The following is a 23800-nucleotide window of genomic DNA, read 5'->3' as shown; positions in this document are numbered from 1 at the left end:
AACTACATATTTACCCCAACTTACTAAAATATCAATATTCTGATATAAAAATTGATTCAAGAACATAAAAAGCTTATATCAGAGGTACTGATATTTCAGTATTGATCTACACATCACTAGCATAAAGACTATTGTGTTGCTTTAAAGCAGGGGTATAAAACTCAAATAAACAGTGGGCTTAAATAAAAAAAATGGAATGAGGGCCAGACTGGTTCAATGTTCATATAAAAGGACCTAACTTGTATTTTTTTTTTTTTTTAATTCTACTTTATTAATCCAAGGGCATTCTTTCTCTGCATTAAACCCATTCTAGTTGCTAGGAGCAGTGGGCTGCCAGGCCAGATTTCAGCATACAGGGAGTAGCTGGGGATTGCTCAGTGGCCCACTGAGTTACCAGCTTGGGGAAGCCATGTTCTCCAGACCCAAGCCCACTTCTGTAACCACAAGGCTACCACTGCCCCTTGATGCAAGTGTTGAACCTGGAACTAACAGAGCTTATTAATTATTTTCTAGAAAACATCATTAATCATTAAAAAAAAAGTCTGTTAAAATCTGTTGCATTTATTGCGTATGGCTCTATACGCAGTCTGGAAAATATACAGCCCAAGCTCTGATGTGTCACTGTAACCATACTGGAAACCGTGCCATGACAAATGTTCCACTTTGGAATGCAAACTGCGATTATTTTTTTCATTTTTAATGGGATTTTTTTTGTAGACAATCGAATTTAACATGTTAAATTCCCACTATACAACATTTAAATGTGTCTGTATATATATATATATATATATATATATATATATATACACACACACACACACAGAGTACAGTATAACATGTATAAATATATATAGTGATTTTAATATATGTTAAAAGCCCCATTCTTAACCTTTTGTCACTGATCACATGAAATTTCAATAAATCTACTCTAATTAACCCCTATTCAGAGCTTCTGCATGTCATACAAACGTAGTGAACACTGTAGCAGCTCTTTAACAAAAAGTAACAAATCATTCACTCCAACATTCTGTAATTTAAGCAACAAAGAATTTAATATTGGCATAAAACCACTATTTCTGTCTACTAAAAGGACGGAATCATCTCTTAATAAATATGGGTGGCTCTTAAAAGAGCCGTTATATTGTGAAGGTAAGGTGTTTAACCACCGAAGCCGTACAGAGTGCGGCCCTGTCTTTTGAGAGCATAGACCACGTCCATGGCGGTGACGGTCTTCCTCTTCGCGTGCTCAGTGTAGGTGACCGCGTCCCGGATAACGTTCTCCAGGAAAACCTTGAGCACACCACGGGTCTCCTCGTAGATTAAGCCGGAGATCCGCTTGACGCCACCGCGACGAGCCAAACGGCGGATGGCGGGTTTGGTGATTCCCTGAATGTTATCACGCAGAACTTTTCTGTGACGCTTAGCGCCTCCTTTACCGAGTCCTTTACCGCCCTTTCCACGACCGCTCATCTTGTCTAACAACGTCAGGTTAGGATTAAATAACCGAACTGAAAACAACTGTATCAAGCATTCGTATTTAACATAGAGTTGCGGACGTGAGAGAGGACATGTAGCCGGCAATTTTTTTTTATACTATTCCAACAACAGACCGTTAAACGTATTACTTTAGGGGCATGTCACCCATACGAAAAAAAATTACTCATTCAAACAAACTATAAAACATATTTATCAAGTTTATTCTCAGCTTAAAGTAAACACACAAAGCCACGTTGGAACTAAATGTGTCATTGTGTTTAAAAAAAAACAAAACAAAAAAAAAAAAACAGCATCTTACTTTTAGCATTTCTGACATTGGTCTCTGACCCGGCACACAAGACAAAAACTAAAAATAAATGTACCGTTGTTAACATTTATGCAGGGCGATACATTTAAGATCAGAAGACAAAACGTAACTAGAAACATGGACAGAGGTTCGCAACATTGCCACGCGTTTTAAAGGTTTATATATAAATGTTATGAGGAAGTGAGCTCTTGAAAAGATGTGGGTGGCTCTGAAAAGAGCCGTTGTGTTGTGGTATTGAAGCTTTACTTGGTCTTGGCGGGCTTCTCGGTCTTTTTAGGCAGCAGAACGGCCTGAATGTTGGGAAGCACGCCACCTTGAGCGATGGTCACTCCGCCCAGCAGCTTGTTGAGCTCCTCGTCGTTTCGAACGGCCAGCTGAAGGTGACGGGGGATGATTCTGGTTTTCTTGTTGTCGCGGGCAGCGTTTCCAGCCAACTCCAGAATCTCAGCAGTCAGATACTCAAGCACCGCTGCCAGATAGACTGGAGCACCAGCACCGACGCGCTGGGCGTAATTACCCTTTCTAAGCAGCCTGTGGACACGGCCAACAGGAAACTGCAGCCCAGCACGAGATGAACGAGTCTTGGCCTTAGCTCTAGCTTTGCCGCCGGTTTTTCCACGTCCAGACATGTTTCCTCTGTTGTTTCAAATTACAATTCAGCAATCAATACAATTCGCCTACGGATTCTTTCATAAATAGAAAGTCCGGCCTTGAAGCTGTTAGCTCATTGGTCAAGTACAACTTAAGAGCGATCGTCCAATCAAATTCGGAATACGTCATAACGCCACGGAGTGTCGTAAATTCCGGTTTGAAATGCGCTTATTAAAAGAAAAAAATAAGAAAATGCCACAAAAGATTCAGTTTGTTTTTTTGATTTTCATGAAGAAAATAGATAGATAGATAGATAGATAGATAGATAGATAGATAGATAGATAGATAGATAGATAGATAGATAGATAGATGATACTTGACTCAGAAGCTGAGAACAGCCCATGCACCACACATCTGCATCATCCAGGTAGTAATGGAGGAAATGTCCTTGCCTGTGTAGACAAAGCACTAACAAAAGAGTTAAAATATTTATCTTTATTTTATATTTTTAAGACAATTTATTGCCTCTGTCAAGGTGCTGTATTCAACTGCGTCTGTCTGTTAGCAACATGGCTTAAAAAGTTATGGGTCGAGTGGATTTTGATTAAATGTTCAAGAAATCTCGAAATGGAATAAAGGATTAAGTGATTAGATTTTGGGGGTGATCCGGATTGCTGCCTATTTTGCCTATTTGGCCTTTTTTGGTGAAAGTATAAAACCTTAAGAAATGTTGACAGTAAAAGTGTTACTGCGCTCAAGACTTTGGAGACAGAATACTGTTAGTATCTAAAACATCTTTGAGATTCTCACTGATAAGCTACTTAAGAACTTTTGCTAAAATACACAATTTAGAAATAGGGTTAAAGTTATTAAGAACTGTAGGATTCCTCCTTTCAACAAAGGAAGACCAAAGGCAGAGTTCCAAATAGTAGGAATGACATTATGAGAAATTGTAAGATTAAATAGTATGTTATTAGTTCTGCTATAAGGTCTGGTGCAAGCTTAATAAAATAAAGATCAAGCATGTCTGGACCAGCTGATTTGTTATAAGTTGTAATATCCATCATATCTAAAGGAGTGAAACTAAATGAGGGCACTGTAGGGTTGATCTGGGTTTACTGGCAAACCCTCTGTTCATTATGCTGTATTGATGACAATTATGCTGTAAGATGACGGGGATCTTTGATAATGCAGGCTAGCAGATCATCTGTAGTTTCACTTCCATATGAAGATTCAGTTGCTTTCCAGAACTCCTTCATTTAGGTTGGCTAAATAAAAGTCAGATTGAGCCTTTCTAATGAAGAAAGTAAAACCAGATGACAGATACACAAAGATGTGGTCAGACCTTTCTGAGATGTGAAACAGCTCATCTGAGTCTGAAATGCTGAAAGTTGATTAATGTCTCCATCTAGTGGTAAAATAATTAATCATGTTCTCTAAACCAAGAATCTAACTAATTTTAGTTCTGGGGCCACATTCAGAGTATGTTGATCTCAAGTGGAATAAACCAACAAAAACATCAAAGCCTATAATTCATGTTTAAGTTCATTTCCCGCTTTCTTCAAATTCAAAGAACGATATAGATAGATATTTTAAATTACTTATATATACATATAAGTAATTTAATATATATATATATATATATATATATATATATATATATATATATATATATATTAGTGCTGGGCAACGATTAAAATTTTTAATCGCGATTAATCGAATCTTTACGTGCAAAATGTCTCTTTCCTTTGAAAGAAGGCCTACAGCTATATAAAGAAAATGCAGTAAATTTTGGTTTACTAACACACATCAGGGGTGTTTAACCTGCGAATCTGGACCTTCCACAATGCCTCTAAATACGTGGCTAAAATATTTTTTTAAATCTATCTTTCTTGTCATTAGGTTGGAAACCAGGGACTTTTTTTTTCTTTTACAGCATTTTCCACAAATATCTACATCCCTTAGAAGAAAGTCTGTCTATCCTCTTTTTATAAAGGTTTTATGTGTTTCCTTTATTTTAAAACCTTAAAAATTGAAATGAAAAATGTGGTTCTTCAAAACCATACAACCTTACAAATATCCTATGGTGGCTCTTTATTAAAAATATATATTAAGTTTCCATTTTGAAAAGTCTGGTAACAGGACCAAACACCAGGACCTACACCAAGGTTAAGGCTCTGAAAGAGCAAGCTGAAGATGAAAAAAATGAAGAAGAGGGAGGAAAAGTACAGAAAAAGGTGTCAGAGGTTGAAGTTAAGGTTGACAACATTCATTCATTCATTCATTCATTCATTCATTCATTCATTCCTTATCTACCGTTTGTCCATTAATTTTACAATTTTACAAAGAAAGATGATATGCAGGTTTTATTAAATCCTAAAATATAATTTTTTTAAAAATATTGACTCAAATTTATTTGGCTGTAAAAACCTTATGAATAAATGCTAGAAAAATAGTTTGTACAGGGGAAGATTAAACAATAAATGCAAAAGAAAAAATAAGACTTTTATTCTGAATAAAAATTAAAATTTTGGTAGCAAGAAAATTTTGGGACATAGTTTGAAAATACTAAATTAAAATTGAGTGTTCTTTTACTTAGATATAGTGGATCAGATATATGGTAGAAGTTTCGTAAAATAGAATACAAATTATAATGAAATTCCAACTCTGAATTTGACCCAATTCGGTAGAATGGTCCCTATATAGTTGGTAGTTGGTAACCATGGCAACAGAAACTCAGAGGCCGAGCAGCAGACACGCCAGATCAAAGCAGCCTGCAGGCTTATTTAAGGATGTAGGAAACTATCTGTGGACTTTGACTGTTTGAATCAAAATGTCGCATCATTCTCTGGACACACACAAGTTGTAAGAGCTGCACCCGCCCTCTAAAATGTTTGTGTCACGTCTGCGGCCGACTGAGCTCCAGGTTGTGTGTAATAGCCGGTTACCTTGGCAACGCTTCACAACGAAATAGTCCACTCAGCCGCTTCTTGTAATTAACTTACGATTTTAACGGTAAAAAACAACATTAACACATAATTGATAATTTATTTAATATTTTTTTCTTTCGTAAGTGACCATGGTATAAGTGGGATAATGCCCAACGAGGTGTCCATTATCATAAATTAATGGACCGGGAGGCGTGAACCGTTCGACACGAAGCGGAGGGCATTATCCCTTATATATACATATATACAGTTTATATCTATCTATCTATCTATCTATATATATATATATATATATATATACCCACATGGACAAATAAGGAATTGCAGTTAATTTTCTAAAAGAATATTAAAGAATCATTCACAATTTATCCTGTGGGCCAGTTTGGACCCTCTGGCGGGCCAGTTTTGTCCCCCGGACCATTTGTTTGACACCCTGGATCTAAAATGAGAAACCAACAATGATTTTAGAGTTTGCTTCAGTTTATTTTATAACTCTTCTGCATATATTATCAACAATTTAACAAACAGGATTCTTTTTGTTAAAAACACAATGTAACATGAACAGAATGAGCTTTAACATATGATACATTTGAACTCACTTATACACAGATAAATTTGGCTTCTTCAGACCAGTTTGGCAGCGTCGCTTTGGGGAATGTCATCAGTAAAGGTACTTGATGGACAGAGGCAGTTTCACAGGTGATCCAGACTCACAGGCGGTGAAGTCTGCCGACTCCACACAGAAGGGAAACAAACTCCGCCACTGCTGGCAGAACACAACATCCTCAGCTTAATGTGAACGTCGGGCTTAAGTTATGCTTTGCAGGTGAGCCTACAAACAGTCTAGATATATTTAAAAAATGCTGCAAAATCAGTTTGTGCCTCTGAGGGTTTATAAATAAATAAATAAATAAATAAACCTGCTGTTAATTAAAGCAATTAAAGTAAAGTCATGATATTATAGAGGAAGAATGTAATAAAAAGTTGTTTTTTTTCTCATATCATATCCCAGAAAACAGCTGGCACCTATTATATTCTCAAATTGTTCATTTAAAAACAGACAACTATCTACATCTCCCCAGGTTCTTCACTCCTGTTGCAGCCAAATCCCTCCAAGTAAAATGTTCATATTCCAATAAAATGTTAAATTTGCTCTGTTATTAAATGCTTTCTGAAAAAAAAGAATACATTTTTTCATTTAAGACAAGACATGAACTTATAAAAAGATGATGTATTGCATTTTGTTGTCACTCCATCAGCTATTAATCCACTAGTATGTGTTCCTAAAAACTGCACATTTTTAAGTTTTTACCATGAAAAAAATACTAATGATCTTAAAGTGGCTTAGGTGTGACTCTGTACCTCATTCAACTGATGAATCGAACCAACCCCTCATCTCTGCTTGCCATGAAATCAAAAATGTAGGACCGGCTGCAAGAAGACCAGGGTTAGGCAAGTTTGGTCCTAAAGGGTTGCAGTCCTGCAGGTTTTAGATGTTTCTTGCTCCAACACACCTGATTCAAATTAAATGGATCCAAAAGCTAATCAGGTTTTGCTCAGTGACTTGAATCAGGTTTGCTGGAAAAGGGAAACCTCAAAAAAACTTGCAGGACTATGGCTCTTTAGGACTGAACTTGCCTACTCCTGACTTAGTTGGATGCTAGCTGGTATTCAGATGATCCAGTGTGAGCAACTGGTTACTTGGGCCGTGGCTGAATCCTGGTTGCAAGCAGCCTTTTAGCTGGACCTGTAGCTGAGCTCCAGCAGTTACCAGCTGCTCAATTGCTCGCTCAGTCCCCAACTCAGTCCTCAGTTAGCTTCTGCTGTAGCTTGTGTTAGCTTCTCGAATCCCCGCAGTACAAACAAAACCTGTACAGGTCTGTCTGTTAATTTTGGTTCCCCCAGTGGTCAGCCTGGAGATTTGAAGTAGAAATCCTGAGCCATAGCACTGATAGCTGGTAAGGCTGATTATATTTATTGTGAAGAAGAGAGAGAGAGAGAAAAAAAAACAGCTCTCAGAAGTCTGCAAAACTTATAAAACTGGGAGAAAACCTGTTTTTTTGTTCATACATATGGACAATAACTTCTTGTAGGAGTAGAGTCAGCATTTCATTAAACAAAAAAGGGTGATGAATCGTTTTAAGAGGCAAAAATCTCCAAGCATCATCACCATCATCATCCAGAACACCTGAGTTAATCTGGTCCTTCTTTCTTTATGAACCTGACTAGGTTTAAAAATCTAAAAACGACTTGGATTAAGAAGAATATATCCTTTAGAGTCGATTTTTTTCCCCACCACATCCAAACTTTATGGTCACATTTGCAAAAGACACAATATTTATGTTGAGCAACATAACAAATTCACAGCTTGTTTTTATCAGAATTAATCCAGCAGTTTTCTTCTGATGGTGACAGTCTCACACCTGCTGCAGAGGTTTATTGTTGTGTCTACAGTTCAGTATTCAGATACCTCTGGTCATGTACTGGTACCTTCGATTGGTCAAAATAAGAAACAACAAAGAAAATAAAAGAAAATGTCTGAGTGCTTTAGTGAACATGAGTCAGATGTGGCAGTCAACAACTCCCTGAGAGGCACAAACCAAACTCACGGCTGATGCATTGGATCGAGTTCATGGTGCACGATGAGCCAATAAATCCTGTGTGAGAAAGTGAAGCATAAAAAGAGATAACGGAGGACGTTTGTAGGACTTCAGGGATAAGGCTGGACATCAATCTACTCAGTACAGGGATAGCAGCTTCAAGGAGACATGTAACACAATCCACAACTGCAGAAAACAGGGTAGAAACAATGAAGCAAAAATCACTGTAAATTCTCAAATACTGGCTTGCGGCCTGTAATGGACACACATTTTCATTTTGATTTTTATTTATATAAGCCAAATTATTTGCATGCAAACAGTTGTATGATTCCCTGTTTATTGTTTCGTGCGGTAGTTTCCATTCAAAGATTTTTTTTGTTGGGGCAACATTTCTAAATTTGTGCCTTTGGCTTACCAATGCAGAGATCCCCTCCTGCAAAGTAAACACATTATATGAAAAACAACAACTATGTTTGGGCCTAATGTATTAAATTACACCTCTGTGTTATGTGGGCCATATATGGCAAAGATTTGAACCATGTCTGGCAGATCTGTGTCTGACTGAATGTAAGCACAATGTGATTAAAAGTGAACCGCAAGAAAAACTGCAGATTTGAGCCAAACATGATTTGCTATGTGAAATAAATCCCAGTTAGCAAAATATGTGCCTGATATCTGCTTGGGAATGATAGTAATGATGCTCAATGACTGTATGATTTTTTTAAGCAGTTTTGCTGACTAAAACAAGCAAATACTTTCCTACTGCCTGCAGCAGTGTGTTTACCATCAGTGTTTGGGGGCTTAGAGGTAATCACACCTGGTCCATTAATGACCACTACCTTTGTAAACCCCGCTTCCACTAGCAGGTCCGAGTTGGTCCGAGAGGTTTTGGTTCGGTAAACCATGATCTCTGTTGCATTTCCACAGCCAACTGTACCCGGAGAATTGACCAAATATAGATGTGTCAGCTAAGTAATATCAGCGCAATGCAATTAATCACATGATACTATAGCTTAACTCACGGTCAAAAGAGAGTTTTAGCTTCCCTAAAAAAATCAGAGAATCAAAAAATTTAAGAAAATTTCTGAAAAATCAGAAAAAAATGTTTTCTTTGATCTTGACAGATTATTTTTAACCTCCTGAGACCTGCATGCTCATACAAAGACATCACATATTTGGTTGTCAGCACCTTAAAACTAAATTCTGTGGAACTGGAACCTGTTGAACACTTACACTTCCATTTGGTACTGTCAGAAGAGATTTAGATTTTACATCACGTAAAATAAAATATGTATAATGTTAAATAATAAAATTCTATTTATTGGTTCCTCCTAACCCCAAATAGCTAGAAGGAATCTCTAATGCAAGTCAAACCAAAGCTCGGGTCTCAGGAGGTTAAAATGAAAAATGAATAAATGAAAAAAAAAAAAAAAAAAAAATCTTATTTTCTTTTTCTAATCCAAAACAAAAAAAAAAAAAAAATGGAAAAATGACCGTTTCTGTTTTTTCAATTATGTGCACAAAACAAAACTGGAAAAACCAGATAACCAGTTCTTAGATCCGGTTCTTGATTTCTCATTTGCGGCAGCTGCTTGACCCGGAAGTTTGACTCTGCTCTATTTATACTGCGTTGACTGCACATTGAACTCATAATCACCGTATCAACATAAAGCAAAAACAACTCATTTTCCTGTACACTTACTTTAAGAAACTAAAAATTTATTTACGTGTTGGCATTCTGCCAAAGTCACATGACCACAACAACTGATGCTTTGTTCCCTCAGATTCGTGTCAGACCACTTTATTGGGATTTTAAAGGGTCTGGCCTTATCGATGTCTTATGCTTAAGGGTTTTAATCCCTTCCATTCCAACTTCATAAAAACAGAATCATATCATGGCAGCATAAGTACGAATCCTGTTATGTCTCCCTTTTGCTGGTAAACATCAATTTACCCCAGTTTAAATTGTTTCAATTTTTTTTATATTTTATTTGTCTCTTATATATATTTTATTCAGTAAAGCACAGGGTTTCTTGTGGTGCTTGAGAAAGTGCTATATAAATGAAGTTGTATTGAGTTGAGTTACCCTGCAAAGCTAAATTCAAGGTTCAAGCTGGGATAAATTTGTAATTCTGGAAACTCACTTTCAGCCTAATAAGCCATTGATCTTGTTTGCATTTCATTGTCTTTGTGGGCAAATTGCAATAAATAATAAATGCTGGAGTTAAATAGTCTAATCAACTCATGTTAAAGAGTCTCAAGCATCCAAAGATTGTGGAAATTGTTCCAATACAACTAATTCAATATCTACAGATACAGATGGGAGTAAAAATTTTCTTAAAGCAAACGTAAAACAAGATAAGAAAATATAACATTTTTATGTGTTATGAAGGGACCAGTGTAACTGTAGTTTATGACCATCTCCCTGGTCCTGGGCCAATCAGAACTTTCTCTTTGTGGGGCTCCGAGAAGTATTGTCTGACTGGTCGCACATTTGAAGTGGGCGTGGTTAGCACCAAAAACCTTTCATTGTAAAGTTGTCACTTCAAATTTCCGCTGACATTAGGTTGAACGGAAAGTTTTATTGAACAGCTGATGGAGAAAGTATGAAAATGTATACGTGTAACACATGTAACACGTGTAACACATGTAACACGTGGCATTTAAAGACACGAACACCACTGCATGCACAACCCCGCCCTGCTATGGATGAAGTTTGAAATCACCGGATCAAATGTTCATTGCACCTAACTGACGTTTTGGATCAGAAAAAAAAAAGACCCCCCCCCCCCCCCGTTTTAGTGATAAAATGAATTGCCTGAATGTGCACTGACAGCGTGCACTGAAAGACCCACAAAGCATTGCATGTACTCTGTTTTCTTATCTGTTTGAGAATTTACAGTATTTTAAATCCCATTCTGGCAGATACACTCATTCCTTTATCTCAGTCACATTCATACATTATCATGCCACTTATAGTTGCTTGATTGATATGTAGGAAGAAGTACAAAATAACCGCAAGAAGAACAAGCCACACAAAGGTAGAGAATATTAAATACTTCGGATTCAAACCCCTAAACATACAGAAAACATTGCTCAAAAAGTCTAACAGCTAAGATGAGCTGACACGAGGAGCCTGTGGCTGCCCCTTAACCATGAGGCCCTGAAAGTATCTTACTGTTAGCTGAGATAGGCTATGGCTTTGGCCCTGGTCCAAACAGAAGGGGATGCATTCAAGGAAAACTAACAAGCCAATGTCTAAACCAACAATCCTCCTTTAAAATGTATTCAGGTGATTTTTTTTTTCTTTCTGTCTTACACTGTTTTAGAAAAATAGAAATCAGGAAAACATCATTACAAAAATAAACCAAAAAGTTCATCCAAAGTCTACATCCACATGACAACTTCACGTAAATATTGACAGATATTGCACAGCGAGGGATTTCTTCTGATATGAAGTAAATCACTGACACGATTTGTAGAAAAAAGAAGAACAAAAAACACGAGGACGATAAAATCAATGAATTTTGCATGTTCCAGACAAGTTTTGACTTTTTTTTTTTCCAGAGAGATAACAGCACGATCCCAGGCCCTCCTTCATCAGGCAAATGTGCTGCTCCAAAAAAAAAAAAAAAAAAAAAAAAAAAAAAAGCTTTAGAAGTATCACCGGTGAATTGTGGTCGAAGGCACAGATTTCCAAAAGAAAAGACTGGGTTGTAGATGCTGACTTTGGAAGTGCAGCAGCAGTATTTGTTTATTTGTGTGTGTCCTGGGGGGGGGTTCCCGCGGTCGGATCGACTCTCCTGATGGTTGGAGGCCAGGGTTTCGACTCTCTGAGGAAACAAGCAGAAAAAACAGAGAGGACAAAGTTTAAGTTTTCATCTGTGTTGTCTCTCTCCATAAAAACTAAATGAAAGTAATGACTGAAGCCACCTGAAATGAAGTAAAAATAAGCTTATAATCAGAGATTTGTTTTTGACATAGGAAAGGGTTCAAAGCTGTTATTTAAGGGTTTTGAAACACCCAAGAACCCCCGTATCCCTGTTAGAGTCACATGCTGAAACACAGAGATCCTGTGAGTGAACGGTTTCTGCAGGCGCAGGGTCTATATGTGTTTCTACCCCCACCATACACCATCTTCCTCAAAGTTAATCCTCACAGCAGTGGCAGATGGTGCCAGGAGCATCCACGGTTGTGCCCTCAACAGCTCCTGTAGTTTTGAATGATTGCAAGGCCTTGAGCATTAAGTTGGATCAGGGTAATCCACCACAGCATATGCAGCAGCCAAATCCAGCAGCCAAGAGAACTTTCCTCCTTCATTTTCCCTCAACAAATGCTCTCCAAGGATGCCACAAAGTGCCAACAAGGCCTTAGCGTCCCTCCCTGCTGCTCCAGAAACTTATTAGCAAGCAGTCAGACAGGTGATGCTGTGGTTCTGACAAACTACCTGCTCACAGCTGACTCAAGAAAGCATAGGCTGAGGTTTGAAAAAAAAGACTAAACTGATTCCAAAGAAGAGTATAATCTCTAACCCAAAATTAAGCTATCACAGTGGAAATTCCACTGAAACAAAAGACCTTTTAGACAAGTAGCCTTTGGAATGAGAGTCAGTCACAATCATGTTCAATAGAACCCGCTCATTGAACACGTTAGTTTTTCCGTTAACACTGAACTGGTTGATTCCTAGTTTTCGCCACCATTAAAATAAATGTTCTCTTCAGAAAATGAAGAGCATTTTTATTCTATTCGACCTATTAGATACATTCATAGTTTACCTGTTTCTCACTGATTTGGGATTATTGAAGAAAAAGAGTAAATAATGTGGTCTTGAGATGCATTTAATGAAGAAAAACAGTAAAGATGGTTTAAGATGGTTGTAAGATTGAATCTTGTAATAAGAAGGAAATTTCTGTCTTGTAGTGTTGATGTGGTGCTTCGGCTGCTGTCCGTGGTGCTGAAAGGCTGGTTTGCAGAATGACAGCGTGGCCAATAAAAATATATGGTGACAATAGCAGTGCCTGAGTGTGTCCAAGCATGTGTGTGCGCATGTGTGCAGTGCACACAAGTGTGCACTTTTGTTAGGGCAGAGGTGGGGGCACAAAAAGAAACATTTGCACCGTGGCTTATCATCATCATGATATTACAGTACAGACAATAACACATGGAAACTTTTACACTAGTATGGTTCAGTCAGTGCCAGTGAACTTTTTAAAGCATTTAATTTTTTTGGGAATATTTACCGCTCTGTCAGACATGATATCAAATAGAAATAAGAATTACAAAATTAGAAATCAGCCTGCTCTGATTTCTAATTTTGAGAAGATTTTGAGAAATCTTACTTTAACAAACATACAGGAAAGATTTTCACATTTAATTATATGTTAGAATAAATCATTATGCCTGACTTTGATTTGATTTGTGTGGAACAAATTTTAATCCTTGCTTTGAACATATTAGACTTTTTGAGATGGAACATGCTTCCTATATCATGGCTTCGTCATGCAGCTCTGCTGTTATTACACATATAATGCAAATGATTCTTTCATTTTTTTCTTGTCAGGTAATCAATAAATTAAATGGATGGTTTTCCTCTTCAGGAGAATAAGAGACCACATCTGGAAACAGCGAGACCACATCTGGAAATAGCGAGACCACACCCCCATTCTTTAGATGATGGCCTGGATCTCCTAAATATTTATGTATATCAACTCAGTTCTCACCTGCAACATATAAAATATTAGATACACAGAGAATGTGATTAGATACCAAAAGAAACACAGTTTTCATGTTAAATTGTTCTCTCGTTGACCTTTGAATTTGTCAAACGTTGCACCTTTAATGTCTTTCATTCAGTTAACAACTAATTAACACATTCAAAAGCGAGACCTTTTCCACCATCTAAGGGATTAGACATTGAAGGGATAAGGAATTTGATCAGAAAGGACACTACTTTACTATTAACTCAGTTATTCAAGCACAGAAAGCTTGTTTTCTTAAATGCAAAGGAACAATTCAGTATGTTTGCTTTATAACAGGGGTGCCCAAGTTCGGTCCTCAAGATCTACCATCCTGCAACTTTTAGATGCAACCCTTCTCCAACACACTTGAATCAGATGTCATCTGCATGTCATTCAGCTCTGCAGAAGCCTCGTGACAAGCCAGTCATTTGATTCAGGTGTATCTCTGACCCAGGACTTTCAACTCTTGAGACTCGTTTCCACCGATGGCTGTGGGTCGGGTCGAGGCACATTAAGGTACCTTAATTTTCGACCTGACTCATTCTACTTTGTTGGAACCTTTCTGTTAGGGTACCAATTTAATGACTGGACCCGAAAGGGGTGGAGTTTGACACACTGCAATCCGTCGATGAGAAAAAAAGTCACTTCCCGTGTGACCTGGCATAAAAACAGGACACGGGCAATTTGACTCATTGTTTGTGGTCGTGTTGGAACACCCAGTGTGGCAGGAAAGAAACATTTCAGCTCTCAGCCTGGTGGGGGACCCAGAATGCATGTTGCTTACTAAACCAAATAATGCTACTGGTGATAGATAGCCTATCACAGCGTCTGCATGGATGGTCAATATTTTGTACAAGAAAATATAAACTCATTAACTGGATAACAGACAAAGCTCCATCTACAGCTTAAAGGTACAGGACAATTCTCCAGCATGTCATTAACTAACATGTCTGTTACACTCTAAAGATCATATGTTCTACAGACAATGGGAGTCTTTTCTGTCCTACATTGGTCTGGATATTTTATCCATCCTTCACATAGTTTTCTTTGTTTTTTAATCAATGTAAATATGAGCCAAATGTTGTGTTTTGTGGTTCCAGATGTTGGTTTGATTGACCTTATTATGTTTTTGCTTGTTTTGTGTATTTCTTTGTTGTAGATTTTGTTTAAAAAAATCCTAAATCAGATTAATTAAGATATATTGTGAAAAGAATTAATCAGTTTTCTGTCAGAAGGAGAAAACAGACTAATCTAAAGGAAATAGAGCAACAAAAGATTAGTAGAATGTATGTTTTAAGAAAATGTTGGTGTAGTTTTTGTCATCCAGGTAATGGTAATACTGTGAGCTTGAAAAGAAATTCTTTATCTTTTTTTGAAAATGTTTCACTGCTCATCTGAAAGGCTTATTCGGGTATAACCTGGATCCAGCCTGGACTCTCTTTCAGGAGGTTTCACAACCATTCTCACACAGTGGGACCAACACAGTCTCGATCAGACAGATAAATGACCTGCACAATGTTCAGGTGAGCTGGTGACATGTGACCTTAACACCCTTTAATGTGTAAATGGTCCCTTGACATTTATAAAACCAGCAAGCCCCCCAGATGAGAGGTGAGACATCTTCTAGAACTAAAAAGAAGTTTATTTGCCTTTATTCAAGCCATTAAGATTATGTTTTATGAAAAAAAGAAAAAGATTAATCACATCTGAATTCTTATCAAAACTGTGATGTCATGTTGTTTTTCATTACCATGCATGAAATAAATGCACTTATACTGGTAACTGTACACATATCTCCTTTTACGTGAGAAGTTTGTAAAAACTCTGCATTTTAGAACATTTCAGAGTGCAACAGGATTATCAGTTTTAACATTTTATGAGGTTAACCCTTTGATGCACAACATGGGTCAAAAGTGACCCGGCTGAGTTTTTATTTTTGTTATCTTTCCAATAAATTAATCTCATCATTCAGTAGTCAAGGTAGTCCTCAATTAACTTGTTTTAGATCATCATACATGATTATTTTGTTTTTTCCATTCTTACTTTTTGAATAAAAACATTTTTGTATCACTACCCCTCTAATGCGCAACATGGGTCCAAAATGACCATATCCATTTTCTATGTTATTTCTTGTATGGCTCAGTGTTTCTATGATATATCTTTGAAATAAATTAATTTTATCAGTTACTCTTCCAACTATGTAGTAAATATCTTGTTTTTGTTTACCACAGATAATCATTTTCATTTTTCCTTTCTTACTGTATGGACAAGCACAGCTTTTGTATTTCTACCTCAACTTTACATACATGGGTCACAAACGACCCACATGCATTTTCTAGCTTTAGCATTTGGAGCGAAAAGAAAAATCACAGCTCAGCACTGATCCCATCTCTCTCTTGATACATGTAAGTATTGTTTTTCAATCATTCTAACATTATCTCAAAACATATTTGATGACAATTGTGAACTGTACATAATATTTGATCAGGTTTAAGTTACTTTGAGAGTGAGTACATTATTTGTTAGAAAGTTACAAGTAATTATTAGCTAGCTAGTGGCGCTTGCTAGTGCTGACATTTCTGATGATGATGACCCAGAATATTTACCACAGCATCAAGCTGGAGTTGTGGGGGTGTCTGGAAATTCAGCTTTCCTGCATGAAGAGTCCTCTCAAGATTCAGAAGACTCATCTGATGAATCTTCTGAAGAGGAAACTCAGTCCAGTAGGCTGAGTAAAAAGGATCATACTGGCATGAGAATCCCCCCACTCATAGCAGAACACGCAGCCACAACATTCTCAGGAGCTGCCCAGGCCCGGGATATGTTCATGAGCGACAACATCATTGAGGAGGTTCTAAAATGCACCAGCTTAGAGGGACGAAGAACAGCCACAGCAAAAGGGAAAGAGTGGAGAAACATTGATAAAGAAGAATTCATGGCCTTTATCGGTTTGACCCTCATTGCGGCGGCGGGGGGAGGGGTGGGGGGGGGGGTTGCTGGGATGTGGCCTTGAGGGAGCTGTTTGTGGATCCGCTGCAAAATCCAATTTACAAGGCCACCATGGGGGTGAGGAGATATGAAGATATTCGCCGTGTCATATGGTTTGATGACAAGAGAACCAGGGCTCTGCGACTAGAAACAGACCACATGGCGGCCTTTAGGTATGTGTGGGACTGTTTCCTGGCCAACTGCAGAACACGGTTCATCCCCAGTGACTGTGTCACCATAGATGAGCAGCTTGTGCCATTCCGAGGCAAGTGCAAGTTCCGCCAGTACATGCCCAGCAAGCCTGCGAAATATGGAATAAAAATCTTCTGGATGTGCGACGCAAGGGTACCCTATGCAATTGATGGAACTGTCTAGCCAGGAGAGGAGGTTCAGAGGAACTTAGGAGAGAATGCTGTCCAAAAATTGTGCAGTGGAATCACACAGACAGGTAATAAAAAAGTACAAAGAGAAAGTAATAATAATAATAGTAAGTAATAAATATAAGTTTTAGCGCAATGCCTTCATAATTTTTACTAATCTTTCCTGTGTATTTTATATTTTTATTTCTTTATAAGCAGAATAGAATGAAATGCTTTTGGACATTTAGACTTTGGTGAATTTGATTTTTACAATCTTCTCCCCCTCTCATAGGGCGCAACATCACAATGGACAACTTCTTCACCAGTGTCCCTCTGGCTGAGAAGCTCCTTGAGAAGAACCTGACAATTGTTGGCACTTTAAGTCATTTAATTTTAATTTTAATGAATGGGTCATTTTTGACCCATGTGTGTAAATTTGATGTAGCAATATAAAAACTATTTTTGCTGATAAAGTATGAAAGGAAAAATGGAAATAATGATATGTGGTAATCAAAAACAAGACATTTAAATAATACTTGGAATATTCAATCATAAAATTAATTGATTTCAAAAGATAGAAAAAAAAAACTCAGCCAGCATGAAAAACCATGAAAAATGAATGCGGGTCATTTTTGACCCATGTTGTGCATTAGAAGGGTTAAAGTCCAACGTTTAACTCAGACATCCTGGACAAGCTCAGAAACATCCACCAGGTGGAGCTGCAGGATTTCCTGTGTCAGAGAGCAAGGTTGCTTTGTTTTGTTTCCTTCATCTGCTCTGGTGGAAACAAGTCCTGTAAGAACTGATTGGCAGGTATTTTACTGTCATTACAACCTTCAGGTCAGGACTGGCCTGTTACTGAGGAGATGTTCTGATGCCTTTGAACTGGAAGAGTGCTGGTGATGCCGTTTCTCTCCCCCATCACACACAGCCTGACCTCTGAAGATGTAGTTTTATATTAAGATGAAAACGGTGACATTTGGGCACTCATGCTCCAGTGACCACATTCCCCTCTGGACTATTCTAAGCTCCAGTGTCTTGTGTGTTTGATGATGCAAAGCAGATTAAAAGCAGTCCTCAGTTTGTGTGCATGTTTGTTTAGCGTAAGCGTTAGAGATGAAAACGTGTTCTGCATGCTACTTACTGGGAATATATGCAGAGAGAAGAAGTTGGATGCAATGATTCACTGCTGGGGTTATGAAGCATCACTCTAACCTGGAGGGCTGTTGTTGATTTATTTATTTATCTTTTGCTACTGCTGTCAGCTCAGAAAGGGGAGATTACTTTTTTCTTTTCCTTTTTTCCTTCTGCTTCCACTACTACTATGCAGTCACCTCCCATCGACAGGGTAACCGCTTCCTAAAACCACAAAACACCTAAGCTTGCACCAAGCTTTTCCGACCTTGACCCAATCCTCCAGCTGGCGCTGTCACAACAGTAAGTGAGTACTCAAGGGTCACTCACATCAGTCACATTGGTTCACGATGCAGTGTCTAGCAGTCACTCAGAGGAGCTAATGAGCTGAAAAACAGCCACCGGTACGGTCCCAGTGGTGTCAAATGTCTGCACCAATTCTGTGTGGGGTTCAAATAAATATCATGATGTGTTTTATACAGCTAATTTTAGAAAATCTCAATTTCAGTCATGAAGGGAAGGTTTTTATGATTGTTTGTGTTTCTCAGTGAAATGAAGCCTGAATTCAGGCTGCTTTTGTTTAACTGCATTGATCTGAAATTCAAAGACAGTTACACAGTGCATACACACTCTGTTAGACCAGTGATCAAATATGCAATAATCTCTTCAAATACAATGCCTGGAAAATTTTAAATTTTGCAAAACCTGAAACCTTGAAAAGGCCAATCCTTTTCATGAAACAATATTAGAATTAAATCTAAAACAAATTCAGACCCATGTTTTCTAAAGGTTGAAGTAGAATGTATGAAAATATGTCTAATAATATTTTACTTAACTTAATACTTACTTAACTTATTTAATATTTGACAAGAACTTAAATCCATACAACCTTATGGATGATAGATTACAGAAAGGTAACCCTGTTAACTCACCCCCTACAGGCAGTTAGAAGTACTGCACATCTGAAAACTTGGCAGCATGTAATAAAAATAAATATGACTCAAAATATTGAATCAAAAGTCATTCCTGTACCACAAGTTCATCTTAAGGAGAAAGCAGGGACTTGTATGAGCAGTATTTTCAAATGTGACAGTTTAATTTCAGACCACAAGACGACTAATTTTATCACTTCAAGTTTACATTTTAGGCAGTAACACAACATGACTTTATTAAAACACCGCTGTTACTTCTTGCCTGACTTTAGACAAAAACCTATGATGTTAGGGTTTAAAAATGCATAAAAGAATTCATAAAATAATGAACAAATAAATAAATATGTCAATGACACGTAAAAAACAAGTCTATGGTGTTCCATCAGGAACCTTCAGTAACTTTTACTATTTATATAACTTAATTTTTGGTATCTTCTATGCCATTTAATTTTTTCCTACTTCATACAAGTTTATAATTTGGTAAACCAAGGTTGTTATTACTTTACTTTTTTCTCTCCCTCTCTTTTCTTTTTTTTTTTTTTTTTTTTTTTTTTTTTTTTTTTACCCTTTTCTGTTCAAACAAACAAATCCTGGAACACAATTAAAACAATTCAAATTTCAAAGTTTCGTTGTAAAAACCTAAATAATTTATTTAGTCTTGAAACTATAATCAAGGTATTTTGGAGATAAAAGCTAGAACATTATGGCTGAAATACAATATTTTTACTATTATATTAAAGGGATCATTTTGACACTACTTGCAGTTCCTATGTTGACCACTGGAGGGCGCTTTTTTTTGTATTTTCTGCATGAGCAGAAACCTCTTGGGATTATTTTTGGGGAGAAGATGGTCTAATTTAATTGCCACTTGGAGCTCCATACCATAAGAAGCCTTTTAAAATGTTACTAATTTATTGTTACTTGATGTTCACACCTCGTTTTTACAACACAACAAGGCAAGGCAAGTTTATTTGTATAGCACTTTTCATGTACAAGGCAAAAATGATATAAAAACATGTCTGTAGAATTAATTATTTTCTGTTTATTATGATCATGTGTGTTAATAGTGTGTGAGAAATAGTAAAGGAGATTGACAGAAAACAGTCCTATTATCTGATAAAAGGCGTTGCTGAATGTTTGATTGGGAAGACATGACGCAGCCAGCTGTGTTTTCAGCACAAACCCTATCTGACCCCTGACTGCGAGGCAGGCTGGCGGATCACAAGCACGCCGAGCATTATACTTAATAACGTACATTACAAATTCCAGCGGGTCAGATCCCGGTGTCACCCTGCACAGTGCCACAGACCACACAACTTAGCCGGAGCCAAAAAGATTTAGCAACCATTACACATTTCTGACAAAGTTTTAAAAGCAGAAAGAGAGAAAAAATAACATGCATCAAAAATCTGGATGCTTAAAGCTTGACTGGATGAAAAGCTGTTTTCACACCCAGCCTACGTAATCCAGAGATGGTCTGGCTGTTTATGGCCTAGATATGGAATTATGGGATTTGATGCTAACAAGCAGAGAGGAGACCTACAGCTGTCACACCGCTGCAAGGTTGGCTTTCCATCTGCAGGTGAGGCTGCGGATTTAGACCAATAGAAACGAATAGAGCTGCACCATTTAAAGCTGGTTAATGTGACGTTTTGAAGCCACATTTTCTAGCTTGTGTATTTATAACTGATCCGACTTGATGCCTTTAGAAGTAGACAGATTACCTATTAACAGCTCATATTGGCAAAGTAAAAAAAAAAATCATAGTTCCTGGGTTGTTTTTTTTTTTTTTTTTTTTATCTTTGAGCTTCTTGGAAGAGATGTAAAAAAAAAAAAAAAAACAAAAAAAAAAAAAACAACTCATATTTAATCATATTACTCACAGCGGGGTTAAATAAATCTGGTCTACAGATGTTTTTCTAATGGAGAAATCCTCTATTGTCATTTACAGCAGCAAATTACAGAGAGTCTGAAAAGTCTTCCTTCACATGGTTCTTATACTCTGGAGTCAATACTCCGATATCAGCCAGTCTAAATATCGCATTCAGTACTTTTTAGAATATGGAGAAACCACTCTGCTGATATAAAATATGCCAGTTGTTTTCACTTCTGAGAGTTTTAGGCAAGGAAACTGTGTGGAAGCCCAGCAACAGTGTGTCACCTGATCATGGCAGCCTATCAGATGATGATGCTACTGTTAGTCATGAGGGTTTGCTTTGATATTGTACTGGTTTAATGCAAGTTATTGCACTTTATGTTTTATTATATTTATCATATTCTTTTTACATGTATATTTCTCTTTATTTAGTTAATGTGAATAACCTTATATTAATCTGTATTTTAATTATTTTATCTAAAAGTATTATTTGATCTTATCTTTGTTTAATTTATTCTTCAGAATATTCATTATTGTTTTTAAAACATTTCTTTCAAGTATTGATATTTTTTCTAATAATGTAAAACATCTTGTTTAGGCAAAATGAGCACTAGAACTTGTAGTGGAATTTTATTTATCAAAGGTCACGAGCTAAGTGAGAATCAAACAAAGTATTTTTATTAAGAGCTGATCAGCAATGAGAGTCACACAGTCAAAGAAGTTTTGGCTGCGCGAGTCTGAACAGATGCATTTGGGTTTGGTTTATATAGACGAGCATGAGCTGATCACATCAAGATAAATCATTAGTCCTCTGTCTCAAAGGAATGTCATCAGAAGATTGGAAGGGGAAGTAAATGGAGCTCACTTAGTTCCTCCTTCCTTAGTAAATCACAAGACAAGGTTTTGTAACAATACAAAGTGCAGACTAATATATGAGAGTTATGTGTATAAATTTTTCCATTACAATCCACCGCTTTGATTAAAATGCAACATATTAATCACACATAAAAGAGGAAATTCACTCAAAGAACTCCAAATCACCATCAGCACAGCATAGAGGGATATCCGTTGGAGCATAATGATGAACATGGAAATTGAACGTTCTGTTAAGCATACATTTGATGGCAGATCCAGTCTAAAACATCTAAAACCAGTCCTGAATGCGTGACAGAACTGGACTGGGACTCAGAGAACAACAAACGTCCCAACCTGGTGGAGGAAGTGATGTTCTCATCTGTACATGGAGTTTCATCCAGATGTAAAATCCTGCAGCCAGTAAGCCTTTCTCATGAATTCTCAGGTGTACCGCCTCACCTGTTCTCTCATCATCCGTTCATCTAGCTGACACCTTGTAAATGTAGCCATCTTTACTTCTGCTCACATAAAGCTCAAAGAGGGAAAAGACAACATTACTGCATGAATGAATGTGTCATTTTGTTAGGTGACAGAATCAAAGCATCCAAGTAGTTGAGAGAGGAGGAGATGATGAGGAAGGTGGAGAAGTAGGTTACAGTAGCAGGTGAACTTTTGCTCTAAGAGTTGTTACTTGCTACATCAAGGATCACCAACGCCAGACCTCTTGGGCCAGAGTCCTGCAGGTTTTAGACACACACACTTGATTCAAATCACTGGGTGCAAAACTTTTCGTTTGAGTGTGGTGTGTTTTAGTAGAGAAACATCTAAAACCTGCAAGACAGTAGCTCATGAGGATCGAGTTGGACATTCCTTGTCCATTCTTAATACGGCATGCTGAAGTGTTTATCTGACATTCACATAATGTGGGTGTGAAGGTCAGATAAACACAAGTCTTGTTGACTTAAAAAGACACTTTTGTTTGATACAGATCCCTGAAAAAAATGGACATTATAAACTTTTGCTTGTTCAGACTTCCGCTCTATAAAATGAAACTGCAAATAAAACACAAAAACACCCACATGTCTCTGTGGACCACGTCCACCCCTACAGTGTCAAACCGTCACCATTGACTTTTCTTTTTGTACATCTTTCTATCAAAATTGAATGAATGAATATAGATAGATAGATAGATAGACAGACAGACAGACAGACAGACAGACAGACAGACAGACAGACAGACAGACAGACAGACAGACAGATAGATAGATAGATAGATAGATAGATAGATAGATAGATAGATAGATAGATAGATAGATAGATAGATAGATAGATAGATAGATAGAACAGTTAAGCTTTATGGTCAAGTTAACTTCTCGGTCTGTGGAATCTCATTTGGATGTTTTTGTTGTCCAGAGATTCATCCAAATGAATATTTTCCTGTTTTGCTCAGACAACCAAAAGAGCTTCATGTTTAACCCTCTTCACCTTCAGTAACACTGAAGTGTTTCAGATGTTTTGAAAACAAAAAGATGTCACTCAAACATGGACATTTTATTTGATCCTAAAGCAGCACAGCGGGGCTGTTGTGTTCACCACAGCTGGTGTGGTGGCAGCTGCACAGCACAGGACCAGGAACTTAGCCCGGGTGGTGAGAACAGTCCAGGGGATTGTAGGACGCTGTCTACTAGATCTGGACCCCATCTACACCATCCAGAGTCCAGAGTCCAGAAGAGGGCCAGACGGATTGCAGCCGACCTCACCCAACAGGGTAATGCATTGTTTGTACCACTTCCATCAGGAAAGCATGAACATTAAAACCACCACAAAAAGACTCAGATACAACTTCTTCCCCAGAGTAGAGAAAGCAATAGCCCACCCGTAATTCAGTACTTACCCCCCCCCCATCCCACAGTACTCACACACATGCACCCCACCCTCCACAGCCACACATAACTTCTCACACACAGACCTCCAT

At 37.5% G+C, this 23800-nt stretch overlaps 1 protein-coding gene across 1 annotated transcript; it reads right to left on the bottom strand.

Annotated features, from left to right (window-relative positions):
* Nucleotides 1-1669: 1669 nt before the first annotated feature.
* LOC121634971 (histone H2A-like) lies at nucleotides 1670-2533 on the bottom strand. Its single transcript, XM_041977943.1, has one exon. It carries the CDS (start codon nucleotides 2431-2433, stop codon nucleotides 2047-2049), a length of 387 nt encoding a protein of 128 aa, XP_041833877.1. The 5' UTR covers nucleotides 2434-2533; the 3' UTR covers nucleotides 1670-2046.
* Nucleotides 2534-23800: the final 21267 nt, after the last annotated feature.

This window comes from Melanotaenia boesemani, chromosome 23 (assembly GCF_017639745.1).
Source record: "Melanotaenia boesemani isolate fMelBoe1 chromosome 23, fMelBoe1.pri, whole genome shotgun sequence".
Classification (NCBI taxonomy): domain Eukaryota; kingdom Metazoa; phylum Chordata; class Actinopteri; order Atheriniformes; family Melanotaeniidae; genus Melanotaenia; species Melanotaenia boesemani.
The sequence above is the reverse complement of the archived record's forward strand: the minus strand, read 5'-3'. Positions and strand labels throughout refer to the sequence as shown.

Excerpts from the sequence above, each read along its gene's own strand:
- LOC121634971 (XM_041977943.1), bottom strand. The coding sequence starts at position 2,433 with ATGTCTGGACGTGGAAAAACCGGCGGCAAAGCTAGAGCTAAGGCCAAG.